The 14,977-nt window shown below is 47.1% G+C and overlaps 1 protein-coding gene across 3 annotated transcripts in view; it reads right to left on the bottom strand.

Annotated features, from left to right (window-relative positions):
* Plcg2 (phospholipase C gamma 2) overlaps positions 1-14,977 on the bottom strand; it is a 115,193-nt gene that overhangs the window by 27,824 nt on the left and 72,392 nt on the right. For all 3 annotated transcript variants that reach the window (XM_063247707.1, XM_063247709.1, XM_063247708.1), the window contains 5 exons: positions 14,400-14,534; positions 11,247-11,427; positions 9,856-9,927; positions 5,276-5,385; positions 2,358-2,454 (listed from right to left, as the gene is read on the bottom strand). In XM_063247707.1, the coding sequence (XP_063103777.1) occupies positions 2,358-2,454; positions 5,276-5,385; positions 9,856-9,927; positions 11,247-11,427; positions 14,400-14,534 (595 nt within the window). The remainder of the gene's footprint in view (positions 1-2,357; positions 2,455-5,275; positions 5,386-9,855; positions 9,928-11,246; positions 11,428-14,399; positions 14,535-14,977) is intronic.

Raw genomic sequence — 14,977 nt, 5'->3', positions numbered from 1 at the left:
ACTCTGTGATTCAAGAGTCTTTAAAACTGCCTTATGGAAAGAGTTTGAAAAGGTTCAAAGATACTGGCTAAAAACAAACAAACAAACAAACAAACAAACCCTAAGAAGCTTTAGGCTACACTTGATAAAGATTCTGGTCAGAGCACAAAAGACCAAAATGCTAAAGTCAGAAGGTTTCTACTGAAACAAAACAAAAAAAGACTACATTGGTTCTTAGATTCCAAACGATGTCTATAATGCCTTGGCAAAAAGTTTGTCTACATTTTGCTCATATCCAAAAGCTTTGTTTCCAACTAAGATTAAGGGCAACAGACAAAAAAGAATTTCAAAGCAGTCTATTGTTAATTATTGTTAGGGGCTTTTAGGCAGATTTATGTTAAAAATCAAAACAAAGAACCCAAGAAAATGATTTAAAACTTAAGTTTGGCAAACAAAACAAAAAAAATCCCACCTCTAATAAAGTCATAGACTATAAAAATAAAACAATAACTTGGTAACCAAAAATAACTAACATAAAGACATCCCAAACAAGACTCTAGCCTTTGCTGCCTCAAGGTTGCAAAGATAAAAAACTTAACCAAAGCAAAGCAAAGCAAAGAACAAACAAACAAAAATCACCTCAGAGCACCATGTTCCAAAATGGTGCTGCCTAAAAAAGCTGTTCAAGATTTAGATCAGATTCAAGCCCTACAGCACCCCCCTCCCAAAAGGCATGGCTACTGCTCCAACTGACAACAAATGTTGACATCACCCACATAGTACTAGTTTGTTTGTTTGTATTTATTTATTTATTTATTTGTACTAGGGATTGAACTCATGACCTCGTGCTGGCCAGGCAGGTGCTTGTGCCACTGAGCTAAATCCTAAACCCATATAGTACTAGATGTAGATACATATCAAGTACAAAACTGTCGGGTCAAAAACGTTTTCACTCAAACTTTTAAAAAAGGTATAAGATGCCAAACAGTGTGGCCCTAAAAAGACAGTGTATAAAATTTATGAGTGTAAAGCCAAAGATACAGTAGAGGCCCCAAAAGTCTGAAATAAAGCCAAAAATGTAGATCTTAAAAAAAAAAAAAAAAACTATTTAAAAAATCCCTCCAAAACCAGCCCAAGAAAGAAGCCATATGAGCTACAACCATCACAAAAGCAAAGCCACCTAATCTCTTTAAAGTTCATTTCTTTGCACAGATTGCCTAAGATACTTGATACAAAACTTCAAGACTTAATGGACTTTATACTTGCTTTGATCCCATTCCTTTATATTCCGCTATGTAGGTTAGAAATCATGTTTGTCTGGTACCATTACATGTTAAAAGTGTTTAACTTTCTTTTCATTTATACAGGGGATTATAGATGTTTGCCTTAAATCTCAGAAAAAAATTAAACTTTTCAACAAATGCTAAAAATATTAAAACCATAACAACTCAAAGATAAACTAAAGGCTTGTGACATAAAATAAATATACCTGAGTTTTTGGGGAGCCAGGGACAGAATGTCATGATTTGTGTCCCCCTAAAGTCTCATTCGGTCATGGAGGGGCTTTTTCAGAGGTGGCTGGATCTAGAGTGTGTGACTGACGCATGGTGCGACACTAAGATTATGTGTGTTAGGGTTAAGAGTAGGTAATTACTAAACCAGTCCACTGGTTGGTTTGGCATTGTCCTAAGCCCGACAGCATGGATGCATTGTAAGAGATAGAAGGAGGCTTGTCTTGTCTCTTACTTGCTTCTTCTGGCCACAAACTGTTTCTCCTCTGCAGTGCCTGTCTGCCATGCCACCCAGCTTGGAGCCAACAGACTATAGACTGAAAGCCAAATAAACCTTTCCTTTTTAAAAGTTGGTTATTATGTACTTTATCTCACAAAAGAGAAAACTAACATGCCTCATTACAAAGTCATCCCCAGTGCAGAGCTGTCACAGAGAAAGTGACTGCTTGCCAAGCATTATGGCTAAAAGGCAGCTTGGGATAGAAACCTGGGGCAGAGCCCCCAGAAAGGCCTGGTGTCACTATCCAATGACGCCCCTGGCTTGCTCACACCAGGCACATTCGGAGCGTCTGGGCGTCTAAACCCAGTGCGCCTCATTTGCAAGCTGCTTGGAGCAAAGGACAAATCCTCATGTGGCCAGTTTTGCTCTAATAGGAACTCTCCCGTGTAGTTAGAGCCTTTCAGCCTGGCACAGTCTGATTAAAATGTGACTAGCTTGTCACAGTGACCTTCACAGATGACAACCTGCGGACAGTCCCAATTTCCACAGCATGTCTTCCCTGTTGTGAAAAGCTTCAGAACAGAGGCTCAGCGTACTCCCAGATAGCACCAGCAGGCTCTCCCTAAGGACGGCAGTGACAGACTCACCTGCCTCTCCAACTCCTCCCCCTCTGCCACGGAGATGTCCTCCACGTAGTTGGATGGGAAGTATTGCTGGATCCGGGTGCCGTAGTCTCCTTTCCACCTGGGTGGAAGAGAGGGCATCAATGTCCTGCCAGAGCCCTAGCTGCTGGCTTGGTGCTGTGGGGGAAAGATGCCAAGTGGCCAAGTGACCAGGAGACACGTGCCTGGAGCTACTCAGCCCAGTAGTGCTCCCATGCCTTCCTCACAGCACCCATGACCTGAGACACAGCTGGTCCAGGCTGCCTGGATGCCACCAGACTACAGGCCCTGCCTGCACCCTGCGCCCATCTGGGCAGAGCCCCCTCCTCCCTGTAGCCTGCTCACCTCCACCTAATGGGCCCCTCTCTGCATACAAACGCACCTGTGACTGAGCCACGGGACAGCTCCCCAGGCCACAGGGTCCACACTCACTGAGCAATCTCAGCCCAGCACGGTCTGACCCCAGGGCCTTGGAACTCAGACCTGGTGTTCCCTCCACACTGCTCCCTGCCCAGCTTCCTCCTATGACCACTGAAGCCTGTGCCCATTCTCCCTCCAGGGAGCCTCCCTGACTGCTCATGATGCTGGGGCTCCTCCTCTGTGCTTTGCATGTGTCCTGGTCTCAGGGCTGTCATAGCAGCCACACTCTCACCTGCATCCAACCTGCAGCTACCATCTCTTTTGGCCCTTTTTTGAGCCAACAGAAATTCTCTGGGGCCACACAAGGCATCTAATATGTTAATGTAAGTAATAAAACTTTCTTTTAGAAGTTTTTATGGTAACATTTTTTAAGATCAAGGCAAAAAACGCCAGGCTGCTGCTGGATGCACCTGCCTCACGGCTAACCTGGAGTCATGCTCCTGGCTGTCTCTCCCCCAGGGCCTCCTGGTCTCCCTGCCACCTGTGCTGTGGGGTGGTGGCATGAGCTGAGCAAGGGCTAGGGAGCAGAACGTTCTCCTAGTGATATCACTGTCACCCCCTTCTGCATTTCTCCAGACCCAGCTCAGGTAAAGGCCAGCTGTGCTTCTGAGGATCCTTGGCCCGTGTGCAATCATAGCATTTCTGTCCCTCTCAAAAGGGTCTTGGTTTGGCCATAAATTACTTGGTGTCCTCGGCTTTGTAAGTTTACAGTGGCCTGATGCAGGCAGCCCACTAGGCAGCACTGTCTCCTCCAGAATGAGCAAGATAGGGTGGGCTGTGCACCCAAAGTCTCTTGCTAGGGGATTTAGGCTGGTGTCTTAGTTCCTCCCGAGAGAACAGCCTGAGGACCTCGGGAGCTGCACAGCTGTCCCCCTCACACAGGACCACTGTGGGGCTGGGAATTGTTGGAGGGACACCATGAGGGGGCAGTGGCAGCCTGGGAGCATCCTTGCCAAAACCAAGCCTGTGCACTGGATGAGACCATTACTGGGGCCCAGCATGGAGTGGAGGGGCTCAGATGCTGGCAGAGGGGCCACATGGGGCAGCCCCAAGTTCCTGCTCCAGCTGTGGTCGAGCTGTACCCTGCCCTGCTTTGGATTTCGGGGTCCAGGGAAGAACAGCTTTGGGGTGAGAAGTTCTCCTGGCTTTAAAACAAGTTTAGAATCCCCAAGGAGGGCAGGGAAAGGCCTCACATGTGAATGCAGTAAGACTATGGGCCTGGGGTCAGAGGTCTGGGTTCAAATCCCAGCCTGCTGTGTGACCCTGGACAAGTTCCTACTCCCTTCTCTGTGCCTTGCTTTCCTCCTCCATAAAACAGCTACCAACAGAACGGTTATAGTTTGGACCTAAAACGTCCCCCAGAGGCTCATGGGTTCCAAGTGGGGCTCTGGGAGGTGACCAGATCGTGTAGGCTATAACCCCATTCAGCAGTGGATCCATCCATTATCATGTCCAGGACTTGGTGGCGTTACTGGGAGGTGACAGACTTAGAAGGGAGTGGAGCAGGGGTGTGGCTTACGGGACTGCATTCTGTTCCTGACCCTGACCTCTGTGGCTCTCTGCAACCCAGCTCCCCTGGAGGAGCAGCCTCCTCCTGGGCCCCTCCGCCGTGATGCATCTGCCTTGGAGCTGCTGACCACTGACTGAAACTGAGCCGAAGCACATCCGGCCTCCTATAAGGCAATTCATGTCAGTGTTTGGTTGCTGCAACAGAAGGGAACGTCCTGATCTCACAGGGATTAAGTGAAGCGCGTTGGAGGTAAAGGAAGTGCTCACGACAGAGTTCCAGACACTGGGCTCAGCACGAGCTGCTGTCAAGATTTCTCCGTCAGCCCCAGCGACCTCGTGGCGGGAGACACCTTGGTCTTGTCGGTGCCCAAACCTCTGCCCATGGCCCTGGGTAAGGCTAAGTTCCCGCTGCTCTCAGACACAGTGCCACTCACCTGGGGACCTGTTGGCGGGCCACAAATTTTTCTTCCAAGGTGAAGAAAGAGCAAACTGCTAGCTATAGTAGCCAGCCAGGCCCCTGTGCCCTAAAACTGCTTGCTTCCGTGCAGGACAGGGCCGTGGACCACAGCACAGGACTAAGCATCTGAAGCACAGCCTAAGAATCTGAATTTAAGGTGACCTAAAAGGCTTGTGCCATGGGAGGAGCCTGCCTCTGTGTGACCTGGAAACCCCAGCAGCCACATCTTTTAGGTGGGGACAGTCACAGTCTCAGCTCCACAGATTTTGTTAGATGATGTGTGGCAGCAGTCGGCAGAGTGCTGGGGACACCAGAGCCCTCAGTGAACAGCAAGCAGCTGCAGGCTCAGGTGCCGTAACATGCAGCACACAGGGACGCAGACCCTGTACAACCACTGTCAGGGCTGTACCCACTGTCTCTTTTGGAGGATGGGCTGGGCCACCTTCCTGGGGACTCAGCACAACAGAAGATCAGACAGAAAGACAGCATGGGTCGCCACCAGCCCCCAGCCTCTTACCAACCCCCCGGCTCCTTGGACACGTTGTGGATGAGGGCACCGCGGCAGAAGCTCAGCTCATCACTCCGCTTGGCTTTGTAGTCGTACAGAGCTTTCACGGTTCTCTGAGGCTTTCAGGGAAAACAGAAAGGTGGAAGTCAAGCAGAGGCTGCAGCCCAGGACAGCAGCAGCATCCCCGGTGCCATTTTCTTGTGTTTAGTACCCACAGAAAGCAGAGGTTGAGCTTCCAGTACCATCTGGTGTTGAGGAACCAAGACTGCAGAAGACTCCCTACACCCAAAAAAATGTCCCCAGGGGAAGTAGGTGGTGAGCTAATTAGCTAATAAGGGCACCTGGGAGTGGGAACACTGCCTGAGTCCCTCAGCAAAGAAAGGGCCTGCCCTTAAGAGTAAGCCATGACCACCATATCTGAGGTTCTCAGGGCTGCCATCCTCAGCTCCTGCAGAGGTCCCAGGGCAGCTCCATGTCCTGACTGTGCTGGACCTCAACCACTATTCTGACCTGGGCCAGGTACCCGCTCTGCAGGATCCTGCATTCTGTAAGAGCAGCTGAAGTGCTGCTTCATGTCATGCATCACGGGTGGGCTGGGGCTGGGCTGGGTCAGAACATTTCCAAAATACAACTTCAACACATCTGCCTGCTGCTGGGCAAGCATAAACCAGGCCAAAGTGCACACCCACACAGCAAGAAAATAGCCATAGAAGCCTCACACATCATCGAACTGCCTGGATCAGTGGCTTCTCTTCTCCTGCCCAAAGGAAATGGGAACAGGAATTCATGAGGAGTTGAAAAAACCACTTGTGCAGAGACAGGCAACAAAGTCAGTCAGAGGTTCAAATCACAGCACGGCTCCTCCCTAGCTATGTAAGCTGGAGGTTCTTTGAGTCTCATCTTCCCCATTTGTGAAATGGGAATTAAAATTTTATTTATTCCAGCAAAGGCAAGGCAGAAAGCATCACAATCTCAGAATTGAAATTATAATACAAAGCTACTCTGATAAAATCACCGTGGTACTGGCAAAAACAAAACAAAACAAACAAAAAACAGTTCCTGAGAATCAGTGAACAGATTAGAAAATGTAAACACAACTACAAACACATTCAGTCACCTTATCTCTGACAAAGGGGCCAAATATATTCACTGGAAGAAAGATAGCCTGTTTAATAAATGGTGCTGGAACAACTGGCTCTCTCCACATGCTGAAGACTAAAAGTAGACTCATGTCTATCACCATGCACTAAAGTCAAAATGGATCAAGGATCTAAATATTAAAACAGAAACATGAAATATACTGGAAGACAATATAGGTAATAATATGGAAGACCCAGGACTAGGCAATGAGTTCACAAACAAAACACAAATTACATGGGAAATACTTCAAAGAATCAACTGGGATCTCATCTTACTAAAATGTTTTTACACATCAAAAGTAATCACCAACAGGATGAAAAGAAAACAGACTGGGAAAAATTTTTAGCCAACTGTCCCTCAGACAAAGGACTTTCATCTAGAACATAAAAAGAATCGAAAAATATCAGGACCTCTCCCCTAAATTTCAAAGACCTAATCAAAACATGGGCACCTAAAATAAATATGAACATCTCAGATGAAGAAATACAAATGGCAAATAAATATATAAAGAAATGTTCAACATCACTGATCATTTGAGATGCAAATTAAAACTACACTGAGATCCCACCTCACACCAGAAAGAATGGCTATCATCAAGAAATCAAAAACAAATGCTGGAAAGACTGTGGGAAAAAAGGAACCCTTCTCCACTGTTGGTGAGAGTGTAGACTGGTACAACCACTGGAAATCACTGTGGAGATTCCTCAAAAAATGAGGGTTGGCAGCCCCACTCAATCCAGCTATTCCCCTTCTGGGTATTTTCCCAGAAGAACTGACAACACCAAGTCACAGCTGGATATGGGAAATGCATGTTAATGACAAAAGTGACAAGGACTTGAATTCTTTATGTCCTCACCAAGGTAACAGCCCTGCTGTGACGCTTTTTACTCACACCATCACCTGTAATCCTCACTACCAACCAGACGTAGCAGGACTAAGTTATTGCACCCATTTTACAGATAAGGAAATGGTATAAAGAAGTGACACACCTTTCCCAAGAGTAAGTAGCCAAGCCAAGAATTGAATTAATTAAATGTGAGTTGTCACTATAGTTCACAGTGTTCCATAGAAAGTACCGTGGGCCCCTGCTGTGGGAACCTCCAACTTAGATTCCCCGACTTCTGCCTTCCCTCTGCAGGAGGGGTGGATTCTACCCAGAGCCTGGCTCTAGGCCACAGGTAGAGATGGCTGGTGGCAGAGGGGATGCCAAACATAGTGGCTTCCATGTGGAAAAATCTCCAGCCTGTCATATAGCAAGAGAGGTCCTCATATGCTGCAGTAACAAGCCCCCCACCAGAGTACCAAGTGGCCACGGGGCCTAGCCAGATGACAGAGGACACACCTCAGAGCCAGCCTGTGTGTCCAGGCTCCAGTTCCGCACCACAGCTGTCCTCGGCAATTATTTGACCTCCGTATATTGAAACCTGCTCATCTGTACAGCGGGCACCAAAACAGCACCTGCTGTGTGAAGCTGCAGGATGATTAACTGGCTAACCACAGCCACGTGCCGAGAACAATGCCAGCTGTGTGGTCATCAGCACATGGCACCTGTCATCACTGGTCTGTGCCTTCCAATTCTAGTGACAAACGAAGGGGGAAAATGCAAAATTCCTAGCATCTTGTGCATGGAGAAGTTCCTTTCAGTACTAACCAGAAGCGCAAAACCTAAAACTGACTCAAATGGCCCTTGATGGGAAACAGCTAAGCTAGAAAGTCACCATGTAGTCTTCACCATTAAAGCCACATTAAAACCCCCATCTACACACCTCACCTGAACTCCCCAGCCTTCCAGGCTCAACTGAATAGCCATGAAGATCCCCAGTACAGAAGGCTACAGGGACGAAGCAGTAAGCAACAGAGCAGGAAAAAATGGCAGGTATGGGGGAGCAGGGAACAGCAGAGAAGAAACACCCCAAAACACACCAACTACTCCTTAGGGATGGCAAGGCTACCGCTGGTTCTTTTTCCCTTTTTTTCGATGGCTTTCTTTGTTACTGCACTTTCCTAAATAACAGTAATAGTTTTTCTCTGAGTTACTAGTTGGCAGCTTGACCGGAAGCTCAGCACACAATCATGTTCTGGGGCCACTTGGTTTACACAGAAAGGGTTTTAGGCACCAGTTTCCATGTTGGGAGACTTCGCTTAAAACATCCAGATTTCTAGCTTGTCCTGAGAACTCATAAGACCTGGCCTGGCCTCCCAAAAACTAACGCCAGCTAAGGACATCTACCCTTGAGGAGGAGGGGTGTTCCTAAGGTGATTATAATCACCTGCACCCCTGCCACCAGCTGACAAGGCCAGAGGCCAGCTGCCACTTATCACCAAACTTTCACTCTTTGTCATTGTCACAGCCAAATTGAGAGACAGAAATATTTCTCCTGCCTGGGCGGCTCTATGCGCCTATATTATCTATCTGACCTTCAGGGACATTTGAGTTGGCAGCCCCGTTTTATGAAATTATGTTTAAAAGGAAGGGAGACAGACCAAAATCCTTCAGAATAATCTCCAGCTACAACAGCCCCATCAAGCAGAAAGACACACTGTCTGCTTGACATTGCTTTTGAGGGCCCCAGTTAAATCTGCAAACCACTGCCTGGGGAAGAGACGTGACCTTGCTCATCACCCAGACACTCGTCACTTCTCATAGACGTTTTCACTGCTAGCAAATGCCCTTCACACACAACTTGTCAAGGATTCATTTCTTGCTGAAGATTTGCACTGGCCAAGGATTATACATTTTTAAAAATACTATCTCTGTATTTCAACAGAGCTCACCAGCAAGGCCCATGGCTAAGCAAATGTTATATAGTAATTGTGGACCAGACAGAAAACTTGCTATAGTTCTTCCTTTGAGAGAAAACCAGAGCAAGGAAAATCTGGGAACTAAAAGTAAAACCCATCCCCATCTGTGTGAAACTCCAGGACAGAGGCAGGGTGGGAATCTGGGACTGTGTTTGCATTATAAGGAGGTCAGTGAACCAGACAGAATTTATAAACACCACGGACTCAGTCAGCAAGTGAAAAACATTTGAAAGACTTCCACTTGGAAGTCAGTTGGCTCAAAGCTGGTTCATCAAACCCAGAATTTTAGCAAAGCACAGCTGCATTTGGATGGAATTCTAGCTACCTTTTCCCCAAAACTGTATTTACTATAATTACCAATCATTTCTTCTTTAAAAAAAAAATTTTTTTTTTAAGGCTGGACATGGTAGCACATGCCAGCACTTTGGAGGCTGAGGCAAGTAGACTGCCACAAGTTTGAGGCCAGCCTGGACTACTCAGTGAACTTGAGGCTAGCTTTGGCTACATGGCAAGACCTTGTCTCAAAAAACGAATCAATTTTCTGTGGCCATGTTTTCCAGAGTGTTGGCTTGCTGTGTAATAGCTGCTGTGAGGAAAAGGGCCTGGAATCCACATTAATCAAGTGACAGTAAGGATCTACACCATACCATAGAAGGGTTGATCTCACTCGGATCCACATACATCCTGCTGACGTCGTACAGGGAGTTTATGTCTCTTTCCTTGAAAAAAGAAAAGAGAGGTAAATGGGACAGCCCCCCACTGAAGCAGCCATTGGACCAGTATGACTGCAGACCTCCTCCTGGTTCCCTGTCCTTTGGTACAAGGCCTGCAACCTAAGGAATTTTCTGTGGCCCGTGAATAGATAACAAGAAGTAATAAAGAAGTTTCCCCAAACCTGGAAACTGGGCTAGAGTTATTACTCTGAGGGAAGAGGCCTGCCTGGAAATCCCCCAAATTGGAAAGGCCCCCATGCTGGCACTATTCATCTGCTCTCCTGCTGACCCTGTCTTCATGGACAGCACACAGGGACTTACCATGGGCCACCAAGCCACTGTGGGAGAAACTGGCAAGCGATGCCCACCAGATCCTCTTCCCCAGAGAGCTGTTCCCACAGTCACCCTGCTGCTAAGTCCTCTTTCTCACCTCTGCCCCCCATCTCCCCACCCTGCCTTCCTGTTCTCCTTCAGGGCCACAGCAGTTCACTCCTTCAGCAACCAGATGCACCGCCCTCCTGAACTCCCCAGAGTCACTAACACACTATCCTCTAAAGACAGCCTTTGCTGATGCCCCCTATCTACTGTGCTGCCCCTTATCTCACACCCCCCCTCCCCCGGTTCTGTTTGCTTGGCTAGAATCCCTGTTGCCTGAAAACTCCCCACCTATGTCACTGTGCATTCTCTCTCCTCTCTGGGACCTGAATTTCCCAAGGCAATGAAAAGGTGTGTTTGGGCATATGGTTGAGGCCAACAAATCTCTTCTCAGTAAATGAGTGAATCCCTCTGATAGGAAGTGAGAGAGTAACTATATCATGTCTCCTGCTCTAATAACATAAAAGCCAGTGCCTTAAGTGGCCTACCAGGCTACCTATGATCAGCCCCCTTCAGACCTACAATCTTACTTAGTTCTACCCCCACCCAGGCTCACTTTATTCCAGCTGCTCCAACTTCCTGTTTGGGCCTCCAGGCAGACTTCATCTCACCTCAAGACCTTTGCACTTGCTGTCCTGTCTTCCTCTAGATGGCTACAGGGCTCAGTCCTCAGTGAGATGTTCTCAGGCCTCTTGAAAAACGCAACACTTTCTCCATCATTCTGGATCCAGTTATCCTCCTTCCCAATTTTTTCTCCTTAGCATTTATCACCATCTGTCACTTACTGTGCAACATTTTCTTACCTATTGTCTGTTTTCCCCAAGCTAGACTATGTGCAGCATGCGAGCAGGAGCTCTGTCCACTGCATCTGATTTTGGAATGGTACCAGATGCACAGCAGTTCAAGGTTTGCCCACTGAAGGAACCAAGCAGGAAATCAGGTCCACCTACCATATTGTAGCGCTCCAGGAGCTCAGGGGTCACGGGGTAGCGCAGCCGCATCTTTCGATAGAGGGTGTGCTTCTTGTAGTAACTGACAAGCTCCACTAGGCTCTCAAAGTAGGCAGATGTCCCCAGCACAAAGTGGCGGCCATCCCGGTTGATGCGACAGTGCTTCACCTTGCCCCTGGCCCTGGGGGAGGAGACCACGGCATGCGACACGCTGAGACTCTAGCAGCCATAGAATTGCTGCACAAGCTCCACCAGACACAGCCTAGTGACCCATCCCTGGGGAGCAGGCAATAAACAGAGCATGGCCTTCCTCTGGCACAAAACAGCATTTTATAAAATGTAGTCTTTCTAAAGCAGATGTGGCTGAGTCATGTCTCGGAGGCAAGGCCATTCCTCCTGAAGGACAGGACTTTGCTACAGCTGGCAAACTGTGGCTCACATCAGCCATTCATTGGTTCTACAGAGTGACCACGTTCTCCCAAAGCCAGCAGACATACATAGGTGTAATAGAGACCACGTGACCCGCAAAGCCTAACCCAGCTACTGACTGGCCTCACAGAAAAGATGTGCTGATATTACTCTAGAACTCTGATTAAGGTTTCCAGAACTCCTAGTTCTGTCTTCCATAGCCAGACTTGGTAATAATGAATTTTTGTTAAAAGGAAATGAAGCCAGGCAGGTGGTACCTGCCTATAACCTTTGTTGAGAGGACTGCAAGTTCCATATCAGTGGGGCAATTTAGAGACCCTGTGAGATCCTGTCCCAATTTTTAGGAAATAAAAAGGGGCCTGAGGATAGATAGCTGTGTGGTATAGCACTTGCTTAGCATGCATGAGGCTCTCAACTCAATCCTCAACTTAAAAAAAAAAAAAGAGGGAAAGAAAAATGGAAGAAAGAAGGACAGGAAAATGAGTCATTTTGAAAGATGTGGGACAAAAAAGAATACCCCCATGTACTCAGCATAAAAGTATGTTAAAGTTTAAGGTGATTGGATGCTGATTCTGCTGAATTAATCACAACACAATGCATAAATGAATCAAACCGTCACACTGCATTTCATAAATTATGTGTCAGTTTAAACATTCCTTAAGAAGAACTAAGAAACTTGGCAAGTTCAAAGAGGACATGACCCCAAAGATGATGGAACTAACATACAGACTGACCAATCTGGTACGGGAGAAACAAAAAATTGGAAGAGCTTACCAAAATGGTTAAAACCGTCTATGACAAATTTACCAAAGACACAGACTCTATGAAAATATGCTAGACAGAAATACCAAGGATAAAAAGTATAGGGTTTAGGAATTGTAAAATGTGAACAGAGGGTTTCTGAACTCAACAATAAAATGGAAGATAAAATAGAAAATCATGATAAATTACTCAGAGAAGTCTTTAAACATAAGAAAACAAGAAAACTGCCCACAGCTACAAAAGACTAAGCATTATTAGAAGACGACACACAGAATACAAACTCTATAGAAATCATAATAGGCTCACCAGCAGAGGACCTGCCTTCACCAGGCAGCAGCAGTAAGGAGGAGGTGGCCCTCACGCCTGGGTGCAATTTCAGGCCCGGCTGGCTGCTGGGGAACAGCAGTAAGGAAGAAATACGGTCCCATCCCCATGTGCGGCTCGAGGCCCTGTCGGCCGGGGAGAAGTGGCAAGGAAGCCGTGCGGCCTCCCCGGGTGCTCAGGCGGGCCCTCAAGGCTGGGGAGAAGCAGCCAGCAAGCCCCCTCCCTGCCCCTGCCACTGTGAGCATCCGGACAGGACACCCGGCTGAGACGATGATAACCGGAGTGGGCAGGCAGCCTGACATTTATGTTGTTTGATCAACTTTGCTGGCCCAGGGCCAGTGGTCTGGGCAACCAGAGGAGAACAGCATGTGATATATAGTAATGATGGGGGAGTTCCCTGTTACTGTTTTGTTTCATTTTACTGCTCTGCTTTACTCCCTTCAAAAAAAAAAAAAGTACCATTAAGAAAAAAAAAGAAATCATGATGAAATGTTCCAAGTATTGAGGAAACGTTTCAGCTTACAGGTAAGGCTTACAGAATACCAATTAATTATGAAGAAAAAAAGCTGCACATAACACATTGTACTCAAAATCCAAAATGTCCAACAACAATAGCAACCCCAGAATCGTTCCTGTTTATTTGAGACAGGGTCTTGCCAGTAGTGCAGGCTGGCCTTAAACTTTTGGTGACCCTCCTGTCTCACCCAAGTGCTGGGATTATAGACATGTGCTAGCATACCTGTCAAAAGACAGAATTTTAAAAGCTATCAAAGAAAAGCAGAACATCGTGTATAAGTATACCAATCAAGAATATAGCAGACTTCTCAACACAAATTTTAAAGTCTGGTGAGCTTGGAGTGAAGTGTTTCCAGCTCTAAAACTTCCAATCCTGATTAATATCCTGCAAAATTATCTTTTCAAAATTAATGCAGAGGGCTGGGGGTTTAGCTCAGTGGCACAAGTGCCTGTTTGGCACACACGAAGTTGTGAGTTTGAGCCTTGGTACCAAAAAAAAAAAAAAAAGCTTGATGCAGAAATAAGGACATTCCATGACAAGAACTGAAGAGATACATAAATACCAAACTAGGACTCAAAATATTCAAGTATCCTAGACACAGACAGTCAAGCCAACACAACCAAAAACCATCAGACGGAATGAATGCAGCAAGACAAATAGTGAAGCAAGAAGTACATGACATCAACAGAAGAAGAACACAGTGACAGGAGCAAATTACTTCTCAGTAACAACTCTCCATGTAAATGGTCTCAACTCCCCAAGTTAAAAGACACAGGTGGGCAGACTGCGTCAAAGAATCTAACAGTCTGGTGTATTCAAGAAACTCATCTCATCCAAAAAGAAGTTCACAGACTGAAAATCAAATGGGTTCAAACCCAGCCTCCGCTGTGTGTTTCTGCAAACTGCTCCTCCCCACCATACCTCAGTTTCCAGCTTGGAAAAGCACAGGTAATGTAAATGCCCCAGAGCTGCCGAAGGTGACAGGAGCTGGCACAGAACACCGCTGTGTGTGTCTGGAACTCACCGCTGTGGTCACACTGCTGATGCCCAAAGCTCAGCCCTTGGGCTCACACACGTCCTTCCCACCCTGCCCTGGCAAGCGCGTGTCCCCCAGCGCCTACCTGAAGGTGATGGCATAGGAGTCCTCCATCCCTTCCTGCTTCTTTTCCCGCTTCCGGATGAGAAAGGCTCCATCTCGAGGGATCCTCATCAGCATGTCCTCTGCCTCTCCACGGCTCAGCCCATCATAGTACCACCTGTACCGGGCAGCAGAAGGGCCAGGTAAGAGCCCTCGAGGCTGTCGGTGGCCACTGCAGAGCCAAACCGTGGGCTCTGGGGAGAACCAGGATGTGGCCCCAGAAAGCCACAGGAGCCTCACATGGACCCGCCCCGCCATGGTCCCTTCCACAAACTGTGATTCTGCAAAGACCCTTGGAGGCCGAGTGGACCTGGGCAGAGGGCGGGGAACAAACCCACTTATCCTCGCCCCACAGCCACTCCCAGGGGCTGCTCCCCCTCTGGGAAAATCAGGTGAATACACGTGAATTTGGGAGGCTTTTTTGTTGCTGTTTTTAGTTATTTCTGATGTAAAATAGCACATTTTTATCAATCCATATAGAAAAAGGAAAATATAAAACAGTTGCTCTGACTCATTTGGCTTCTTTCAAAACACAGACTTTAACGATCCAGTTAAAAGTGA

This window comes from Cavia porcellus, unplaced genomic scaffold, assembly GCF_034190915.1.
Source record: "Cavia porcellus strain 051 isolate PalLab524CR breed Dunkin Hartley unplaced genomic scaffold, mCavPor4.1 scaffold_4, whole genome shotgun sequence".
NCBI classification, from domain to species: Eukaryota; Metazoa; Chordata; class Mammalia; order Rodentia; family Caviidae; genus Cavia; species Cavia porcellus.
The sequence above is the reverse complement of the archived record's forward strand: the minus strand, read 5'-3'. Positions and strand labels throughout refer to the sequence as shown.